At 35.4% G+C, this 22446-nt stretch overlaps 1 protein-coding gene across 1 annotated transcript in view; it reads left to right on the top strand.

The window, feature by feature from the left end:
* Positions 1-22446, top strand: part of LOC149808517 (BRO1 domain-containing protein BROX-like) — a 78758-nt gene that overhangs the window by 45356 nt on the left and 10956 nt on the right. Inside the window, exons 6-10 of the mRNA XM_089978382.1 lie at positions 4081-4170; positions 5953-6038; positions 8822-8903; positions 9845-9995; positions 21684-21843. Of these exons, the coding sequence (XP_089834508.1) occupies positions 4081-4170; positions 5953-6038; positions 8822-8903; positions 9845-9995; positions 21684-21843 (569 nt within the window). The remainder of the gene's footprint in view (positions 1-4080; positions 4171-5952; positions 6039-8821; positions 8904-9844; positions 9996-21683; positions 21844-22446) is intronic.

Here is a 22446-nt window from a genome sequence, read left to right as displayed (position 1 = left end):
TCTGACCGTGAGTCAGACTGACACTAACGTGTTGATATGGCATTTTATGATAATACTCGTGTTTTTAAATAACACGATTAAAGATTTTCCACTGGTGCATCAACGACTCTCATTCGACCACTACCACCTTCAAGTAACATGGCTTTATCGCTGAGAATAACCGCGATTGCTCTATAATTAACATTACCTGTATCTAATGTTGCTTTAAGATGTATATCAACGACAGATTGTTTTGATAGATCAAGATGCTCCAGTGAGAAATAATAAATCGGATACAAGGTTCTGAAATCATATTGTGATATTTGCAACCCAGTATCTACATTTTGATCATGTCCCATAAATGACATCAAACGATGATATGCACGTCCTACATGATTTTGTGCATAATTTAGTTGTATATTTTCTGTTGGTTCTTGTTGTCCGTTTATCCGTAAGGAAATATTTGTGAGACCTAGTTGGTTAAATATCATATGAGAGTGAGTTTGTGAGTTTAAACGATTAGTTTCCTGAAACGCAATAAAAATATGCCGTGGTGCAGAAACACCTTGTTGTGATGCTATATGCCATGTAAACTGACCGTTAACGTTAGTTTGCATACTATCTGTGCTTGTTATCAACCATGACAACAAGGATTTACCACCTGTGTCCATGAAAGAAATCAATTTTTGTTCTTCTGCGATCATTGGAGTCATTACCGGCATCCACAGTGAAAGTTTCGATAATATTACTTTACCGGCGTCACCAATAGGTCTCCACAGAGCATCGTCATCATTAATTTTTCTTACAAGAGCAACCGTGTGTCTAGCTCCAAAAATAACCCTTTTAACATTCCTACAAAATCCAAAAATGTGCGATAGTGGAATTGTACATGAAAAACTTCTGTTGTCTCCTAACAACATATTTTTACGCGTTACAAATCCCAAGTTGAAATTTGGGTTAGCACCATGAACCACCGGCCACACAGGAGCATCAGCGGTATTGGTTTCGTTTCTTGGTCGTCTTATATTATACGGATCGCTTTCAGGGTCATTGGAGTTATCTTTCACAAACATCATTGTGGGACCTGCTGATCTTGTATAATCATCAGAATATCTTGCTAGACCAATTATTGTTGTAGCAACGTCTACATCTTTCTCAATCGATTCAATATTTTTTCCATCAATCATATACGTGGCACTATCAAATAATGCCATGATCCCGTTGTTGACAAAACCAACTTTTACTGCACCTGCGTAATTAGTATCATCCGTTTTTATAATTGTACCTTCTACCTCAATAAACGCCTCAGCGGGTAAAAAGTATCTACTTGTGTCATGAACTTGTAGTTCAATTCTTCCACGTTGATCTGGTACTCGTGCTTCATAAGAATAAAACTGATAATCACGTACCGATTCATCCTTAAGGACAGGTGCTTCCATGTCAAATGCTGTGTCGGATACGCGCTTGAACATTTTATTATAATTATTTCGTCTAACACGTTGATTACCGCGTTCGGAAAATTCCACCTCGGGAAGTTCCACTTCGGGAAGTTCCACTTCCTGATATCAAACTTGAGACATTATTTCCCGATTCACCGAGTCCCTGATCTGCTAACGCTGCTAGTTTTTGATTTGCAGCTTGATTTATTATTTTACTTACGTCCGCGGGCATAATATCAGTACTTGCCAGTTTTACTGGTGGTTGTCATTTTCGTCGCAATAATCGTGATAGTCTGTCTTTGATCGCCGAGAACACCTTACCAGCAACATTGACAATTGCTCCAGGAGCTTTTTCACGAACAATATCGATAGCTTTCATCGATAATTGTTTTGCAATAGGTGCTGCTTTTGGAGCTATCCTTGTGAATAATCCCCGAATGACATCACCAAGTCCATCTCCGTAAATAACCCTATAGATTGGTAATCGTGAGTTTACCGCTCTGACCGATACGGGTTTACGATGATTATTGTGTACGATCATCTTATTTTATTTACCATTTATCTAATCGCGGTGACTAATCATCAACGAGCTCATCAATAAGTTCTCGGTAAACGCCGATATCCATGATACCACCTTGAAATAGTCACCGGCAAATATCAGCTGCTTCATTGGTTATTTCTGTTGAGTTATTTCCTGCACGTTTTCCCCCTATAAGAACTTCTAACCGTGAGACGTCATTGATAATATTATCAGGACAAACAAAATTATTTTCTCCTGATGCAGTCAAAAAACCACTTCCTACAGCGCCAGGAGGATCATCGTCAGGATCTCTTTCTTCTGTTGTCTCTGTGTCTTTAGATAAGGATCTTCTTGCTCTTTTAAGATACTTCTTTTTAAGTTTCGGCAAAGAAGACTGTTGTTGTTCTATCTGTTGCGGAGGTGGAGAAGACTGTTGTTGTTCTATCTGTTGCAGAGGTGGAGGAAGTTGATACTGAGAGAGTTGTTCTTGTTTTAGTTGTTTCATTCTCTCTTTATAAAGTCTTTTTACTTCTTCATGAAGACTTTCGTATTCTGGGCCTCTAGCTTGTTTTTTGTTGTAATATACACGATATATCCATTTAATAAAATTATCATCATTTACTTTTTCATGACTGGTTTTTAAAATACCAGATTTATTAAATATACCAAATAATATCATTTCAGGTAATTTTTCTCTTTCAGTATTTCTAATATCTTCAACAACCCCTTCGTTAAATCTTGCAATCAATTCTAAGTTTTCTCCTACTGGTTTGGATTCAGATGCATGTTTTTTTCTCACGTCGGCGACTTCAGTACGAAGTTTTCCAATACCTTCAAGTATTTCTTCACCGACAGGTGGAGGTTGAGCTGCAGCTATATCAGTTGGAAGATCTCGTAAAATCTTTTTTGTCTGTTTAGTTCTTCTTGCTATTTTTTCAGTCTGCGCCGCAGTTTGTTTTGATACCGGAAGAAGATCTTCTTTGATGACTGTTGCAACTTGTTCAGTAGCTGCAGTGACGGGCTTAAACAGTTTTTTAGTGTCCTCTTCGTACTCAACTTGTGCTTCTTGCTGCGCTTGTAGATTTTTTCTAAATGAATCTCTAACAGGAAGAAATTTTTTAATTGCTTCTAATCGTTCTCGAGCTATCCTTGCAGTATGAGATTCCGGATGTACCATTTTATTATAACATAATGATTTAATTATTATAACAGCAAAGGGGGTGATGATAAAATTAAACTGACATCATTAATATAATGAACAATTGTGCGTGGATGCGTCAAGGAACCACTAACAAATGTGATAAAAAATGTCGTGGAGAATATTGCAAAAAACATAATTATCTTGTAAAGAAAAACCCTCATGCCGGTCCACGAAGATGTGTTGGATGTAACAACGGCATTAGAGGATTATATCAGATTTGCAAAAATTGCGGTGGAGATCGATACAGAAGTTTGATGATATATTACAGAAAAAGAAAAAACATAAATCCAAAAATAGAAAAACCACCATCAGAACTTGAATATTACTTGAACCATAGAATAAATTCCCAGGATTCAGATGAAGATTCCCAAGAAGATTCAGAATAACATAGCAGCAGAGGAGGCTCGTCTACAATTATGTTGGGGACAAACAATAATCGTAGACATGGTATTTGACCTCTATGAAGGGTCACTATTTTTTTTGTATAACAAGGGTGACCCTTCCCTTAAGTGGTCTGTTCCCCTCCTCTGCTGCTACAATGAAGGTCAGCGTAATGTCCACTAATCATATCATGAGGTTTTAATCTGTACAGTGAAGGTCAACATAATTTCCACTAATCATATCATGAGGTTTTAATCTGTATCTCCAATGATGACGTTGGAGTTATGTTAAATTACATTTACAGTGAGCAGGATGATATAGTTCCTATCTATTCTTCACAAAGACTGGAAATATTAAAATCACACTGTAGATAGTGAATGACCCTACATGTTATTAAACGAATACAGTTCTTTTTGCATATGCCTCATGGTTATCTGCTTTCAGATTGTTGAATTTATTTGCTTTGAATTCTGTCAGTACTTATTTCCACACACTGGAATTTGCTTGAGGTAGGGCTTCATTGTAAAGCTGTTATGTTCTCCTTTCATATGTCATTACAGTAACATTAGCAAGGGCAGTAGAACTGAAGCACTCATCAAGTCTTATTGCAGCTTTGGCCAATGAGACCTCACAGCTGTACAAGAGAGCAGGTGGGTTATAACAGATTTAGAGCATTTTAGTATCTTGTTGTAGTAGCACCTGTGATGATGATATTGACATGTTTATGTTATTAACACTGAGCATATTTAATGTACTTCACTATGTACTCCCTCATTGTAAGGTACTCAAATAATGCTTTCCCTTTTGTAAGGCAGAGGTGGTAATCAATTCCTTTCATTATTTAATAGTAATATTAGGTATAAAATACCTCAGTATAAGATAACCTCACCAAATAGGCATTCCAATTTTATTGCTGCCATTAATATTATCATAGTAACTGCTGTATAAGTTTATGTCACATACTTATTGGTGTTTTATCCATAAACCTGGCACGGAAACATCAGTGTTGTATTGTACTTCTTCACAAGTCCAAATAATTACCTGGATATGCTACCAGCATACCCAGCTGCAAACAGAGAACTAGGTCTGCCATCCCATAATGCATTGACAGATCAGGTTTTATGCTGTAGGCCTTGCATCACATAAATGGAATAGACACTGATCTGCTGGTACGCTATATAGTTTAGGTCAATGCTGCATCATACATGAGTAAATACAATATATCACAAGTAAGTATGTTGTTAAAGGAAGCTGATACTTGTGGTTATTTAGTGAGAATGATGATAACTGATGCTTTACCTAAGTTTGTTGATGTGAACAAGAGTTCATTTTTGTTAAATCACATCGTAAATAACATATGAGCTGCCCAATTGATTAGGATGGAACATAAAAACTATAGTTTTTAGTTCAGATATCTTCTGCTTTGGTTCCAATTTCTTCTACTTTGCTCTTGTTTCACTATTTTAATTCCCTGAATACACTATTTGAATACCCAGAATTCAGAATTTTAATACCCGAATTTACTATTTTAATACCCAGAATTCACTATTTTATCAACCTGAATTCAACATTTGCATACCCATTGTTCATTATTTTAATAGCCTAAATTCACTATTTTAATAGCCTAAATTCACTATTTTAATACCCAGAATTCATTATTCTAATACCCAGAATTCACTATTTTAATACCCGGAATTCACTGTTAAAATTAATACCCAGAGATCACTATTTTAACACCCAGAATTCACTGTTTTAACTCCCTGAATTCACTATTTTAATACCCAGAAATCAGTATTTTAACATCCAGAATTCACTGTTTTAATACCCAAAATTCAGTATTTTAATACCCGGAATTTACTGTTTTAATACTTGGAATTTGCTGTGTTAATAGCTTAAATTCACTATTTTAATACCAGGAAATTACAATTTTAGCATCCTGAATTCACAGTTTTAATAACCATAATACATTATTTTAATACCTAAAATTCACTATCTTAATGCCCTGAATTCACTATTTTAATGCCCTGAATTCACTATTTTTCATCAGGCACTGATGTTCATGAATTTCATAGATGCTACAGACCAGAGAATTAATAGATTTATAGACCAAAAAAAAACAATGATTATTGCGTGTAAATAATAGGACCCTGTCCATAGTCTTCAATTTTGAATACATCTAGCAACAAATTTTCATTTTTCCCAAAAATCACAATTGAATGCACACTGGTGATCAAAAGTATGGTTATTAAACATTGATCAAGATAAAGTCTGTCACAGTATTTTTTCTCATAAAAGAGTTACATAGGTCCAAGATTAAATTCATGTTATCAGGACATGAAATATTGAATTTTCTTCTATGAACGGTAATCAGTGATTATATTTTGGGGCATGTTAACTATCCTCCTTAAGACCACAATCATCAATACTTTCAGATGATGCCCTTGCAAGTCTAGATGCTAAGATAGTCACAAAATGGAGGAAATACTTTCAGCTGAAGAGTGATTTTTATCTGGCCTATGTGAGTATTACCCAGCAGTTGCATTACTGGCTTTATAGCAGGAGTCTGAAGTAAGGTGTTACACACAATATTTTAGCTTGTCAGGTCCTGAGTGAGCTTTTGCTATGGTCCTTTGTTGTGTCATTCATTCTACATTATATGTTCACAGTTGTTTTTTACAACTTCTATTTGCACATGATTTTACATCAAGCATTTTTGCATCATGCCTTTTGAATTTGTTAAATGAATGCCATCCAATATGGCCACTGTTGCCAAAAAGAAACATTCCTTGAAACAACTTTTCAAAATCAACTCAATGAAAAGTGATCAAATATGACAGAAAGCTTAATGGGATAAAGGTTTTTCAGTTATTAGACAAGATATTGATCTACCTTTAAATATGGCACTGTTACTAAAAATAGACAAATATTCAACCAATATCTTCTCAAAAACCATTCAACAGAATTTGACTAAATGTTATAAAAGTACCCTGGCATGGAGGCCTTTCAAATTTACAACAATACCAATATGTTGACTAACAACAATACCAATCTTCTCAAAAACCATTCAACAGAATTTGACTAAATGTTATAAAAGTACCCTGGCATGAAGGCCTTTCAAATTTACAACAATACCAATATGTTGACTAACAACAATACCAGTCTTCTCAAAAACCATTCAACAGAATTTGACTAAATGTTATAAAAGTACCCTGGCATGAAGGCCTTTCAAATTTACAACAATACCAATATGTTGACTAACAACAATACCAATCTTCTCAAAAACCATTCAACAGAATTTGACTAAATGTTATAAAAGTACCCTGGCATGAAGGCCTTTCAAATTTACAACAATACCAATATGTTGACTAACAACAACAATACCAATCTTTTGACTAACAACAACAATACCAATCTGTTGACTAACAACAACAATACCAATCTTTTGACTAACAACAACAGTACCAATCTATTGAATAATATATCCAATGTTACTAAAATCAGAAAAACTTTTGAACAAGTTCTTTTAATAATCCAGAACATAACCAAATTTTACAGAAAGCATTCTGTCATGAAGGGCATTTAAATTTTTTTTCCCACTTATGTTGATCTGCTCATAGATACAGTTATTTTTACTAAAATCATAATACCCTTTCAATCAGGTGCTTTGAACCTTTTTTGGCTTGGGGCCAAGACAGATATAATGCTTAAGGTTGCAGGCACCATTAGCAAGAACAGTTCTTTATTGCCAATTATGCTTACTAATTAAAAGGTACATTTTCAAAAGGACTTCCTACATAGCCATGCTGTAAAATGTGAGGGACCGAAACACTTGGTCACATGTGCTTGAAATGTTTTAGGGTTTTTTCTTAAAAAAGAATTTGACAAAATTTGACAGAAATCACCCTGGCACAAAGGTAGTGAATATTTATTAAAGTCGTGCATATCCAACATCAAATGTTGCCAGCATTGCAAAAAGTAGAAAAATCTTTGAGAATAATCTCTCAATAACCATTAAACAGAATTGGACCTAATTTGACACAAAGTGTCTTAGCTTAAAGTCCTTTCAGATGGATATAAATCATCTGCTATGAAATATCATTGTCATCACTAACCATACAAAATCATTTGGCATCTTTATCACGAGGATCCCTCGAGAAGAATTTTACCAACTCTGGAGAGGATTCTGGCATAAAGTTCTTTCACTTTTGGACAAATCCAATAAAAATCAAAATATATTAAATAGAGAAACCTTCTTACAGTTGTTTTCGTAACATATCCATTTAGTAGTAATGGAAGAAATGCCTGTTTAAGCATGCTTCTGTCCCTTATTTCTTAGCCAACTACTCTTCTATTTGCTATCAGGCAGACATCACTAGGTGAGTGATCATAGGCCCACTTGCCTTACTTTTAGAGTCAGTCCTATGAATTACTGTTGTTTCATCTAGTTTTGTGGGTATCTGAAGAATTTTTTTATTAAGTACATTATTTTGGGGATTGGAAAGGGGTCTGATCTTACCACAGAAAGAGTTGGGTCTTTATATTCATGGTTTGTAATAACACAAAATCCATAAGAACTGTTGCTGATAAAAAGTTTGATTACATGGCAACTCTTTTGGACCTTCAATTTCATCCCTCAAAATCCATGGCATGGTTTCTACTGTTAATTACTAAGATTACTTTCTGTTTCTAATAGCCAGACTTTTTTCTTATTTATCACTTCTGGCCTTTTGACCTTGAAAGGCCAGTCAAGGTACGTAAATGGACATAAGTCATATTACTCCTGAAAAGAAATTATTAGTTAGTGTGGCTTCCTTCATTTATATAATTTGATAGCTCCAGTGCTTATACAATAATGAATGATTAAAACAGAAAATGCTTACCAGTAGGAACTGCTCATATATTTGCTCAGACTTCTCTGTAAAGAGATAATGAGGCAGAAAAACTTAAAACATTTACAATTAAGGTAGCATATGTTTAGATGGAAATTGAGTTTTGAAAAGAAACATGATTATCTGTATCTCACAAGTTATGCTAATCTTTTTCATCCATCTGATGTAGTAGAATTATCTGAACCCTCCAGGTCATCTGTATTATTATTACTTTATTTTATTGTTACCAATTTTCAGAAATGTTGTTGCTGTTAGACACCACACATTGAGGGATTCAATGGATATAATAGGGACCCTTTCCCCAGTTTATAAATTTAAAAACTGACAAGCATATCTTTCCTAAAGGTCATGAAAAATCATAAAAATGAATTGACAGTAAAGCAACATTTGAACTATACTTTGTGTTTTACAGGCATACAGTTACCATGGAGAAACACTACTGACTCAAGACAAATGTGGAGAGGCCATTCGAGGACTCCAGGAGGCTATCAAATGTAAATGTCCACAGCAGGCAGTCTTTATCATCAGCCAAAATTCATGCAACCATTAAACATTTGAATTTTGGGGTTACCCTGAACTTTATAAAAAGTTATTTTTCTCTAGACAAATCCTTAACTTCTTAGAAAAACCCAGCACAGACTCTTTGAATATATCTTGGGAAACACAAAAATTAAAACTGAATAAAATTGTCACTTTTAAAATAAAGAATTTTGGTTTCAACATATTTTCCAAAACAGTGAATAGATAAATAAAAAATTGGGTGAGTGAAATTACAGGGGTAGGTACCAGCTGGAGGAAGTAGGACTTTTTGGAGCCATGAGCCAGAAATTGGTGCAAGGGTTATATACTAAGCAATAAATTAAAGAACATAGGGGAATCTTTTCCAGTTCCCATTTTGTTTTCTTTTCTTTTTCTCCTTGCTGAGGACATCCTGAATGTAAAATTGCTAATCTGAGATAAATGCTCAACTTTACAAGGTTAAGATAGCCCCAAACAGTGCATTGTAAACATAGAAAATAGAAAGACAGAAAGGAGAAAAATATTTGCTTTTATTATTTCTTAAAACAATTGCACATTGACATTTTTTAACATGCCCCAGTGTGTAGTATGGTAATGTTACCTACAATAAACAAATTCTCACCAAACACAGTCATGTATTGTCAGTCCATAAACAAATTATGTGATAATCCTCGTATATTTTACTCATTATTTTATGCAAAAAGCAGATTAATGTGCTTGCAGATTAGGGTATGCACTGATCATTTTACTCATTATTTCATATGTGTAACATAGACTGTGATCAACTGCCACATTTTTTTGTGCTGAGTCTCATTGAATCTGTACTCGTCACAGCTATGCTTCTGTTATACATTGATAATTGTAGGAATGTTTTGAAGACAAGTGATTTATCTAACATGTCTCTGCATTCTCTCAGGTTATGACAAGGCTGCAGTAACAGCCCAAGAATATGCCTCTGCCAAGGGTCCTGGAACAGTTGCCAAACCTTTAAACCACCGCTTCTTCAGGCAACTCGGTCCAGTATTGAAGCGCACGGTGGACAAATGTGAGAGAGAAAATGGTTTAATGTAAGCATAACCATTGCCTGGCTTTTTGACTTGCTTGCATACATAAACTGTTATAACAGTGATAGTTATCAATGAAAAGAATTGGTATTATATAAAGGTTTTGAAAGATTTTAATTCAGCAAAACAGAGTTGGTATGAACATTGTTACAACAAATGTACAGTTAGTACATAGAACAAATTATATGCATTATTATCTGGTTAAAAAGCAGTTTTGATTTTTCCAAGATGTTCATCATAAACTTATTTTATCCTGTGAATTTTGTAATAAAATTCTTTTCAGCATAAATAAAAAATTAAATTTCATGAGAAGAAATTGAGTTTAAAAATACATTGAGTGAGGACTCTGACAGTTATTTTTATTTCAGTTCACAATAATCTTGATAAGCTCACTCTTTTTAAACAGTTATGTTAAACATCCACTATGCACCAAAGGTTTTTAGAAACCTCTCTGATCATAGACACCTAGCCTGACACCAAATTAGCTCACCTAGACAAAAGGCCAAGTGAGTTTGTGGTATTACCCTCTGTCATCGTGCATCATTTGTTTTGCATTAACAACTGCTGTGAATATAATTCTCGATCACATTCCATTAGGACATAAGCTTGCTACTTCCTGAATACAGCCCTACTAAGAGATGACAATTTTCTGTCCACATCATGGAGGCAAAGGGCAATGATTCTTGCCAATCACCTCCCCTTGCCAGCACTAGTTGCCAGTTTTTAATCAATACTTGAGTACAGAATCATTGTACAAGACACATCCTGTCCAAACCAAACTGGTGTTAACTTCAAACCATCCATACAGGATTTTGGATTTGTTTTGATTACTATTCATTCCTAAACAGGTAAATATTTTTTTAAAATTTTACAAATATTTATGACATTTTTCACTTTCTCTGACATCAGTTTTAAACCACAAGGTATGACACACTGTTATTGTTATTCACAGTTTTGCACACACTGTCTATAGCTATAGCTTCACTGATTATCAGCTTGATATTGGCTGTGAGTTACATAGGTGATGGCATTACATCATTGTTGTGACAGGTAATGATTTATCCTGAAAAGGAAGCAAACCATGAACAGGAGACTTCACACAGCGAGTATGAACAACAGCCCTACCCTGATCTGCCATGGAGAGGACACAGTTTAGTTTTAAGGCCATCATTGAGGACATGTACACTGATCTGCCATGGAGAGGACAGAGTTTAGTTTTATAGCCATCATTGAGGACATGTACTCTGATCTGCCATGGAGAGGACAGAGTTTAGTTTTAAGGCCATCATTGAGGACATGTACACTGATCTGCCATGGAGAGGACAGAGTTTAGTTTTAAGGCCATTATTGAGGAGATATACTCTGATCTGCCATGGAGAGGACAGAGTTTAGTTTTAAGGCCATCATTGAGGACAGGTACTCTGATCTGCCATGGAGAGGACAAAGTTTAATTTTATAGCCATTATTGAGGACATGTACTCTGATCTGCCATGGAGAGGACAGAGTTTAGTTTTAAGGCCATTATTGAGGACATGTACACTGATCTGCCATGGAGAGGACAGAGTTTAGTTTTATGGCCATTATTGAGGAGATATACTCTGATCTTCCATGGAGAGGACAGAGTTTAGTTTTATGGCCATCGTTGAGGAGATATACTCTGATCTGCCATGGAGAAGACAGAGTTTAGTTTTATAGCCATTATTGAGGACATGTACTCTGATCTGCCATGGAGAGGACAGAGTTTAGTTTTATGGCCATTATTGAGGACATGTACACTGGTCTGCCATCGAGAGGACAGAGTTTAGTTTTAAGGCCATCATTGAGGACATGTACACTGATTTGCCATGGAGAGGACAGAGTTCAGTTTTAGGGCCATCATTGAGGAGATATACTCTGATCTGCCATGGAGAGGACAGAGTTTAGTTTTAAGGCCATCATTGAGGACAGGTACTCTGATCTGCCATGGAGAGGACAGGGTTTAGTTTTATAGCCATTATTGAGGACATGTACATAGCTGGCAACCCTCACGAATTTGGTGTGAATTTCACGACTTTTTCAGCGATTCATGGATTCACGCCGTAAGTAAAAAATTCACGAATTTTCCGATCCTCAATTATTTTAAATCTTTAATAAAATAACCGATTTCCCGTTAAGCGCTAGTTGTGATATTCACAGTTGCCAAAACGGTCCGGTACCGCTGGTCACGATATTAGTAGACCTACAGCCGATTAGTACAGTTGGCCCGGTCGCAAGCATTTTAGCCTATTTTAATCTATATGTATAAGAGTAGTTTTACAAGTGCTTTTGAGAGAAACTGGGGCCTAACCAGAAATTTGCTCCGCGCATGCGTCAAAACACTGATTCGAGTTACCGTTCAGCATCGCATTTATGATTTTGAAAATGTCTTCACCACCAAGGAAAAAAAAATGTATTACTCAAAAAGTGAAGTTAAATTTGGAATATATCAAAAATTGGCCGTGCATTCTGCCATTAAACATTGATATTCATTCATGCATTTTGCACTCAGTGTGCCATCGCAGAGACGATGTGAGGAAGAATGTCAGTTGCAAAAAGCATGTAGAAGTTGGGAAAATTAAGAATTCGCAGATTTCAGCTCTGGAATATTTTAAACCATTGGCAGAAGACCCGCATGCTACCAGCGCTTAAGCATTATTTGTGAGTTTTCTTGTGTCAAACACAATCTACCTTTATCAGCTGGAGACCATGCTAAACATTTGTTCTGACAAATGTTCCTGTGGAAGAACCAAAAATACTGCAGCTCCTGTACATTCCTCACAGCAACAGTGACAGCAAAAGAGTATTTTCTTTAGTGAGAAAAAAAAAGACAGACTTTAGGGCCTCCTTAGCTACAGAAAATTTGTCAGCAATTTTAGTCCCCAAGATCAACCAGCAGGCAAGAAGTCAGAACTGTATAGAAAACAAATTTACAATCAAGCAGTTGAGGAAGTTCAAGTCTGCCACAATATCATGCCTAGATAAATAAATATTTCTGCATATATGTAGTGTTTTATTTTTATTTTGCGAACTTGATATAGTGTAGTATTGACGGTCGGAGTAGTCAGAGTGGATGGAGTTATTGTCATGGTATTTTTCACGAATTCGTGTCCAAATTCACGACTTTTTATCCCTATTTTCACTAATTGTGAGCCTGGAAGGTTGGCAGCTATGCATGTACTCTGATCTGCCATGGAGAGGACACAGAGTTTAGTTTTATAGCCATCATTGAGGAGATATACTCTGATCTGCCATGAAGAGGACAGAGTTTAGTTTTATGACCATTATTGAGGACATGTACTCTGATCTGCCATGGAGAGGACAGAGTTTAGTTTTATAGCCATCATTGAGGAGATATACTCTGATCTGCCATGGAGAGGACAGAGGTCAGTTTTATGACCATTATTGAGGACATGTACTCTGATCTGCCATGGAGAGGACAGGGTTTAGTTTTATAGCCATCATTGAGGACAGGTACTCTGATCTGCCATGGAGAGGACAGAGGTTAGTTTTATGGCCATTATTGAGGACATGTACTCTGATCTGCCATGGCTGCCATTGAAGGGACAGAGTTTAGTTTTATGGCCATTATTGAAGAGATATACTTTGATTTGCCATGGAGAGGACAAAGTTTAGTTTTAAGGCCATCATTGAGGACATGTACTCTGATCTGCCATGGAGAGGACAGAGTTTAGTTTTAAGGCCGTCATTGAGGACATGTACTTGGATCTGCCATGGAGAGGACAGAGTTTAGTTTTAAGGCCATCATTTAAGGCTGCTGATAAATTAGAAGGAGAACTCATGTTCTTCATGTCTATTGATAAATTGTGAGCAGTAGGCATGCAAGATCCTATCCATACCCTCAAGTACTGCTTACAGTGCACAGAGACAGTCATGGCAGCTGCAAATGACTCTTTCTTCCACTTCTGAAGTCTGACCTTTAGGTGAGTTATATGCTTGGTATACTCTGATGGCTCAAAAGCTCAGAGTTGCCCCATGACGATTTCAGCTCATGACATTAGAGCAACACTGCAAGCCTCACTTTTGAATATATTTCAATCTGAGACATCATAGAAGCTGTTGGCTGGGAGGTAGAATCAACCAGTGAGCATCCTCATTGATAGTTTGCACAACTTAAAAACTGGCAACACCAAGTGGTTGAAAGGGGAGGTAATTGGCAATAGTTATTGCCTTTTGTCAATATGATATAGACCAGGGGTCGACAACCAGTTTTACATAGTGTGCCACTTTTTCTTAGATTAAGTAAAAAATGAATGAGCGCATGCCACCAGTAAGAGAGTAACACTGTTACAATCAAGACTTTTGACTGCACTTTGCATGCTACACAAAACATCGTGCTGTATTTTGCCAACCCCTGATACAGACAGGAAAGATGAATTTTTGTAGGGCTGGATTTGTGAGGTATAAGGCTTTTATCACTAATAGTAATTTGATCGGATAAATGTTCTCAGAGAAACATAATTTACCAGAAAAATTTGGTTTATACTCAAGAAAGCACTAAGCCAATTTCAGCCAGACTTGGTAGACAACATCATGGCATAATGGCCTTTCAGCTTTGTTCAAATGATGCTTATCCACTATAAAATTTAGCCACCATTACTAAACATATAAAAACTACATCTTTTCAAAAACTGCTTATTAGCTTTTAAGCATTTTGACTGAAAGCATCGTGTTATTGAGGGCTTTGAATGTATACGACTTATGCACTTTTAAATATGGCCACCATTACAATGAACCTTAAATGCCTTTTTCTGCTCACTAGAATTGGACCAAATTCAATACGATTCATCTTGGCATAAAGTACTTTCAAGATTTTACAAATGATGCCAATCAAATATGGCTGCTATAACTAAAAAATAAATAACCCTAAATGCATCTTGTTCAATAAGAAGCAGACAACAGAATTTGAGAAACATTATTGTGGCACAGAGGGCTTTCAAGTTTGTACAAACGATGTTGATCCCTTCTCAGATATAGGTGCTGTTAATAAATAGAAAAGCAATCTTCAAACTGCTTCACAGAATTTGACCAAATATGACAGGAAGTATCTTGGAATGAAGGACTGTCAAGTTTATACAGACCAGTCTATATAGTCAACATTATTATACAGACCAGTTTATATAGTCAACATTATTATACAGACCAGTCTATATAGTCAACATTATGGTGGCGCTCTGCAGTTTCGTATTTTGCATAGGGTTAGGATTTTAAAGAAAAAGAATTTCCCCGGCTTTCCTCACTGGTTATAATGGCTATTTAAAAAAGACCTTGTATATCTTAGGTATAATTCAAAGAACCTTTAATTCCCTTTATTTTGATGTATGATTGATGGGTGTAATATGGGTTATAGAGTATACAGCTTTGCCTTACTTCAGACGTGCACCTTTAAAAAAGTGCTAGCTCTACTTGGTCATTTTCGCTTCCTGAACTTCAGAGATAAATTGCCTAAAAAAGAGCCGATAATGTTTTTTACATTTTATATATTTGGTAATTCATTCATTGCACTTTCAGAAGCTGTATTGTCTAGTCTGGCAAAATTAATTTTCCCTATTTTAATAGCTGCTATGTATAGTGTACTTTAGACTAATTCAGGCTGATTTTTTAACACAAGGGAGCAGACATTTTAGTTATCATATTAACTGGTGAGCACCCCCTATACAGACCAGTCTATATAATGTCAACATTATTATACAGACCAGTCTATATAGTCAACATTATTATACAGACCAGTCTATATAGTCAACATTATTATGGTGGCGCACAACAGATTCATATTTTGCATAGGGTTAGGATTTTAAAGAAGAGAACTTCCCTGGCTTTCCTCACTGGTTATACTGGCTATTTAAAATAAACCTTGTATATCTTAGGTATAATGCAAAGAACCTTTAATTCCCTTTATTTTGGTTTATGATTGATGGGTGTACTGTGGGTTATAGAGTATAAAGCTTGGCCTTACTTCAGATGTGCACCTTTCAAAAAAGTGCTAGCTCTACTTGGTCATTTTCACTTCCTGAACTTCAGAGGTAAATTGTATAAAAAAAGAGCAGATAACTTTTTTTACATTGTGTATATTTGGTAATTCATTCATTGCACTTTCAGAAGCTGGTATTGTTTAGTCTGGCAAAATTCATTTTCCCTATTTTAATACCTCTATGTATAGTGTACTTTAGACTAATTCAGGCTGATTTTTTAACACAAGGGAGCAGTCATTTTAGTTAGCAGTGTGCTTAAATCATGTAAAATTTCCAAAAGTACAATATCCAAAAGAAATATCATCCACATTACATTAATGTAGCATAGAGGTATGCCAACATTCTCTCCATTGTGCATGTTTTAACTGCGAACTACTTCACTTTACATACGTCACTCTCTCAAAAGTACATTTTATCTGATAAGCGCCCCCTATACAGACCAGTCTATATAGACAACATTATTATCCAGACCAGTCTATATAGTCAACATTATTATACAGACCAGTCTATATAGTCAACACTATTATGCACACCAGTCTATATAGTCAACATTATTATACAGACTAGTCTATATAGTCAACATTATTATACAGACCAGTCTATATAGTCAACACTATTATGCAGACCAGTCTGTATAGTCAACATTAGTGTACAGACCAGTCTATATAGTCAACATTATTATAACTTGTTTTCTTAATTGCTTCTTAAAAACTGTTCACCAGAATTTAACCAAATTTACAAAAAAGCATTCTGGCATGATTGATTTTCAAGTTTTTAGAGATAATACAGATATTCCATCTAATATGGATATTATTACTAACACTACAAAATCTTCACAACTGCTTCTTCTCAGAAAGCAGTTTTGCATGAAGGGCTTTCAGATTTATACAGCCATTCTGCCATCAAATATGGTTTCCATTAATATAAAAAAAGAAATATTTCAAAATAGAAATTATCTATAATTAAGAAAACACTAAGCACAATTAAACCAATTCTGAATGAAAGCATCTTTGCATAAAAGTCTTGAATATTCAGGTCATATTACGCTATGAAGTTCTCTATCTGTAATTTTGTTAACTTTTGGCATGACATATTATAATATGACTGTCTGACTGTAAGTTTGTTAAAATGTCCATTTCCACACAGTAGTTTCAGTGAAAAGGTCAACAGTTAGGGTCTTTGTGACTGAAAGAAGTATTGTTTCTGCATAAAAGTTCTCAACCATGTACCTTCAAAAAAAATTGTGAAATACATGTTGGCTTTTAAAAAGCCTTTTTATTCTTGGGTAAAAATGTAAAAAGATCAAGGTTGCTGTGACTGAAAGAAGAAAAATGGTTTTTGCATAACTTTTGTTTTAGAACATTTATCCTTCCTAAAGTTTGTGGAGAGCTTGCACTTAAGGTATGGAAGAAGCCATTTGATTTTGGGGACAGAAGGTCAAAGGTCAGGTCATTGTTTCTAAAAGAAGAAAGTTTTTTGCAGAATGACTTTTGATCCCAAATGGTAGTTTGTCCTACCTCTAGTAGAATCAGATGTATGTTAAAGCCAAGTAAGCAGTAATTATAGGTGACCCATGCAATATGTTCCCATTTATAGGTCACATGTGTTGATTTGTACACAAAGTTGACACCTTTTGATACAAATATGTTAAGTCAACAATCTTCATAAGGTGATATATATCAGGATAAATATTAGTAATATAACACTAGTCTTTCAACATCTTGAAAATAAATTTCAGCATTCAGTGCAATCTAAGTGTACTGAGGCAAATTACATTTTTTTTTCAAAAAACTCAACAGGCACCTCCCTTAGAAAACAGGAGGGAACTGATCTGAAATTAGATGACCCCTGGCATTAGGCTATCAGATTTGTTAGCACTTGGTGTATAGTGTGCCATTCATGGTAGTTTTGTAATTGCCATAACAGAATGCCTCATAACTGTTGGATTTTAATGCTTGCTTTGGCAAAATACACTTTTAGTTGAAATCATGTTCTTGGTCATTTTGCATATAAGAACTGCTCTCATAATTTGGAAGCATCTTTGTCCTATCTGCATAACAATTTGTCAGATTAAATGAAACATAAATAAGTAAAGGAATAAAATAGCCATGGTCCCAGTGTCCAAAAATTGAAATAATCAATGCAGTAAACAAAAGTTCATCAAGTTCTATGCATAAGAAAATAAAAAATCATGCGCAAAAGTTTCAAATGTTGAAGATTTCTGGGATATGTTGTGTGATGAAATGGGTCCTATGTGTGCAGAATCTTTTTAACCGGTTCATTCTTCATTGTTAGCTGACCAGTTAATTTTTCACCATTAGCTTCTAATTCCCATTAAACAATTCATTCTTGACTATTATTGTCCTGTAACTTGTTCCTACTGACCAGTTCATTATTGACCATTAGCATCTTGTTCATTTTTCACCAGATAGCATTTAGTTCCTATTGACCAGTTCATTTGTCACCATTTGCATCTAGTTGCTATGGAACAGTTTATTTTTCACCCTTGCAATCAGTTCCTATTGACCAGTTCATTTGTCACCATTGGCATCTAGTTGCCACTGACCAGTTCATTCTTCACCCTTGGCATATAGTTACTACTGACCAGTTCATTATTTGCCATGAACATCTAGTTCCTACTGACCAGTTCATTCTTCACCCTTGGCATCTAGTTGCCACTGTCCAGTTTATTCTTCACCCTTGGCATATAGTTACTACTGACCAGTTCATTCTTTACCCTTTGCATATACTTACTACTGACCAGTTTATTTTTCATCCTTGGCATATAGTTACTACTGACCAGTTCATTATTTGCCATGAACATTTAGTTCCTACTGACCAGTTCATTCTTCACCCTTGGCATCTAGTTACTAATAACCAGTCTTTTTTAGACCCTTAGCATCTAGTTCCTAATGACCAGTTCATTCTTCACCATTGACATCTAGTTGCCACTGACCAGTTTATTTTTCACTATTGGCATATAGTTACTACTGACCAGTTCATTATTTACCATGAACATCTAGTTCCTAATGACTAGTTCATTCTTCACCATTGACATCTAGTTGCCACTGACCAGTTTATTGTTCACCCTTAGCATCTAGTTCCTATTGACCAGTTCATTCTTCACCATTGGCATCTAGTTATTACTGACCAGTTCATTCTTTGCCATGAGCATCTAGTTCATATTGACCAGTTCATTCTTCACCATTGGCATCTAGTTATTACTGAGGTGGCGCTCTACCGTTTAGTATTTTGCATAGGGTTAGAATTTTAAAGAAAAAGAGTTTCGCTGGCTTTCCTCACTGGTTATACTGGCTGTTTAAAAATAGCCTTGTATATCTTGGTTATAATTCAAAGAACCTTTAATTCCCTTTATTTTGGTGGATGATTGGTGGGTGTAATATGGGTTATAGAGTATACAGCTTGGCCTTACTCCAGATGTGCACCTTTCAAAAAAGTGCTAGCTCCACTTGGTCATTTTCACTTCCTGAACATCAGAGTTAAATTGTATAAAAAAGAGCAGATAACTTTTTTTTACATTTTAAATATTTGGTAATTCATTCATTGAACTTTCAGAAACTGGTATTATCTAGTCTGGCAAAATTCATTTTCCCTGTTTTAATAGCTGCTATGGATAGTGTACTTTAGACTAATTTAGGCTGACCTTTTAGCACAAGGAGCAGTCATTTTAGTTAGCAGTGTGCTTAAATCATGTACAGTTTCCAAAAGTACAATATCCAAAGAAATATCATCCACACTACATCAATGTAGCATATAGGCATGCCAACATTCTCTCCATTGTGCATGTTTTAAATGCAAACAACTTCACCATACATACGTCACTCTCTCAAAAGTACATATTAATTGGTGAGCACCCCCATAAAGAGAACATAGGTATTATTTTTGTATGATTTAATTTTGATTGTATGGCTGAAACATTTAGGTCGCAAGCATCAAAACAGTCCTTTTGAATAATTCTCCTGTATTTCCCCCCACAGAACAGTATTTATGATTGTCAGAGTCTCTAACAAGTCCAGCCCCACCCCCATGATAAAAAGTGAGCTGTTTAAAAATGCACATTACATTTTGTAAACATAGCAGCCAGTGTTATGTTGAAAGACAGGAACATGAAACTAGCCAGAATTATTCCTGAGATGTCAACAATAAATTTTACAGTTTGAAAAGAGATGGAACAGATGAGGTTCACAAAGGTCAAAGGGTAAAATATTTGCCTATTGTTTGATATGGAAGAAGCGAATTTGCTTTCTCATCATCTATTTCCTTATTTCATTGCAAATAAATGAAAAGAAACATTTTCACTATATATTTCTTTTACTTATTGCAAAGTTTTAAATTTAAGTTGACTCTATTCCTGTATTATAAGACTTCTAATTTCCCCATAATTAAAGTCACTACTCACACAAACATGCCTCATGGCAAATTGTGTAAGCAAGAGCAAAATGAGCATAATTAGCTTATTTTCAGGCTAAACATCAATATGAATGTACCATTTTATTCAGAACATCATACATAATGATATGAAAAAAAAATTTAAAAAATTGCATACATTTTTATATTTGCTTTAAGGTGGTGCTCTACAGTTTTGTATTTTGCATAGGGTTAGAATTTTGAAGACAAAGAATTTCACTGGCTTTCCTCACTGGTTATACTGGCTATTTAAAAACAACCTTGTTTATCTTAGATATAATTCAAAGAACCTTTAATGCCCTTTATTTTGGTTTATGATTGATGGGTGTAATATGGGTTATAGAGTATACAGCTTGGCCTTACTCCAGATGTGCACCTTTCAAAAAACTGCTAGCTCCACTTGGTCATTTTCACTTCCTGAACATCAGAGTTAAATTGTATAAAAAAGAGCAGATAACTTTTTTTACATTTTAAATATTTGGTAATTCATTCATTGAACTTTCAGAAGTTGGTATTGTCTAGTCTGGCAACATTTATTTTCCCTATTTTAATAGCTGCTATGGATAGTGTACTTTAGACTAATTCAGGCAGATTTTTTTGCACAAGGGAGCAGTCATTTTAGTTAGCAGTGTGCTTAGATCATGTACAGTTTCCAAAAGTACAATACCCAAAGAAATATCATCCACATTACATTAATGTAGCATATAGGTATGCCAACATTCTCTCCACTGTGCATGTTTTAAATGCAAACAACTTCACCTTACATACGTCACTCTCTCAAAAGTCATAATAGCTGGTTAGCGCCCCTGACCAGTTCATTCTTCACCATTGGACCGCTCCGGTGGCCTAGTGGTTAGAGTGTCCGCCTTAGATGCGGGAGGTCGTGGGTTCAATCCCCGGCCGAGTCATACCAGAGACTTATAAAAACGGTACTAACAGCTGCCTCGCTTGGTGTTCAGCATTAAGAGATTAGTGTTAGGACTGGTCGGCCTGGTGTCAGGATAATGTGGCTGGGTGGGACATTATGCTACATGTCTGTGGCATGATGCCCCAGTGCTAGACATCACTATAAACTGCCACACTGCAGACATTGTAGCGATATAACTGAAAAATTGTTAAAGCTAAGTTAAAAATCAAAATCACATCACACACACTTCACTATTGGCATCTAGTTCATATTAAGCAGTTCATTCTTGACCATGAGCGTTTTGATATATCTTGCTGTGAACACTTTTTTTGTTGTTGTTGCTTCTAGCTATCACCAGAAGGTGGCATATGACCCTCCCCAGTTGGAGCTAAAGGCCACATATGGACTAGTCAAACCAGAGGAGTATCAATTCCCCACACTCAACAGCCTCTGGACTATTGATGTCTACATGAAAATGGATGCTAAAATGGCCCCCAAACCTGAACAGGTAAGGAATATGATAAAAATCTAAAATGAAGCATCATTCTGAAAAGCCAAAACAAAAAAAAAACAAGAACAACAAGCAACAAACTCCATCCCACCTCCAACCTTATGGAATGATAAAAGTTGTATTTTAAAATTCTTAATTTTAGCAAACGTATTCTAACACAATTTATTCATAACATGTCAAGCTTTATTTATTCTTTGCTACCTGCTTCTTTCTCATGAAAATTAAAAAGGTAACATTTTGAGGCTTGAAATTATTTTCTTATTTTGGTTATTATACCCACCCACCCCAATGCTTCTATGTGGGAACATCTTGATTTGGTCCTGTCTGTATGTCCAAACCAAGAAGCTTATTAGCAAGATTGGATTAGGGTTTTAGGGTTTTGGGTTAGCAAGATTGCACTAAATTCACTCATTAAGGACAAAATGAAACTTGTTAGACATGTTTATATGTATATGTTGATAACCTGCGTAGATTCTCTTGGTCATTAGAGCAACATTTTAATTTTTTACACATTTGTAATTTTTGATACATGTTTTGGCCCAAACCTAGATGGCAAGATTAAGCAAATCCCACTTGATTCAAACAAACCAGATCTAGTAG

The sequence above is a fragment of the Sinohyriopsis cumingii genome, chromosome 1 (genome assembly GCF_028554795.1).
Source record: "Sinohyriopsis cumingii isolate HCF-2022 chromosome 1, ASM2855479v2, whole genome shotgun sequence".
In the NCBI taxonomy this organism is placed as follows: domain Eukaryota; kingdom Metazoa; phylum Mollusca; class Bivalvia; order Unionida; family Unionidae; genus Sinohyriopsis; species Sinohyriopsis cumingii.
Note: the sequence above shows the minus strand (reverse complement) of the source record. Positions and strands in the feature narration are given on the sequence as shown.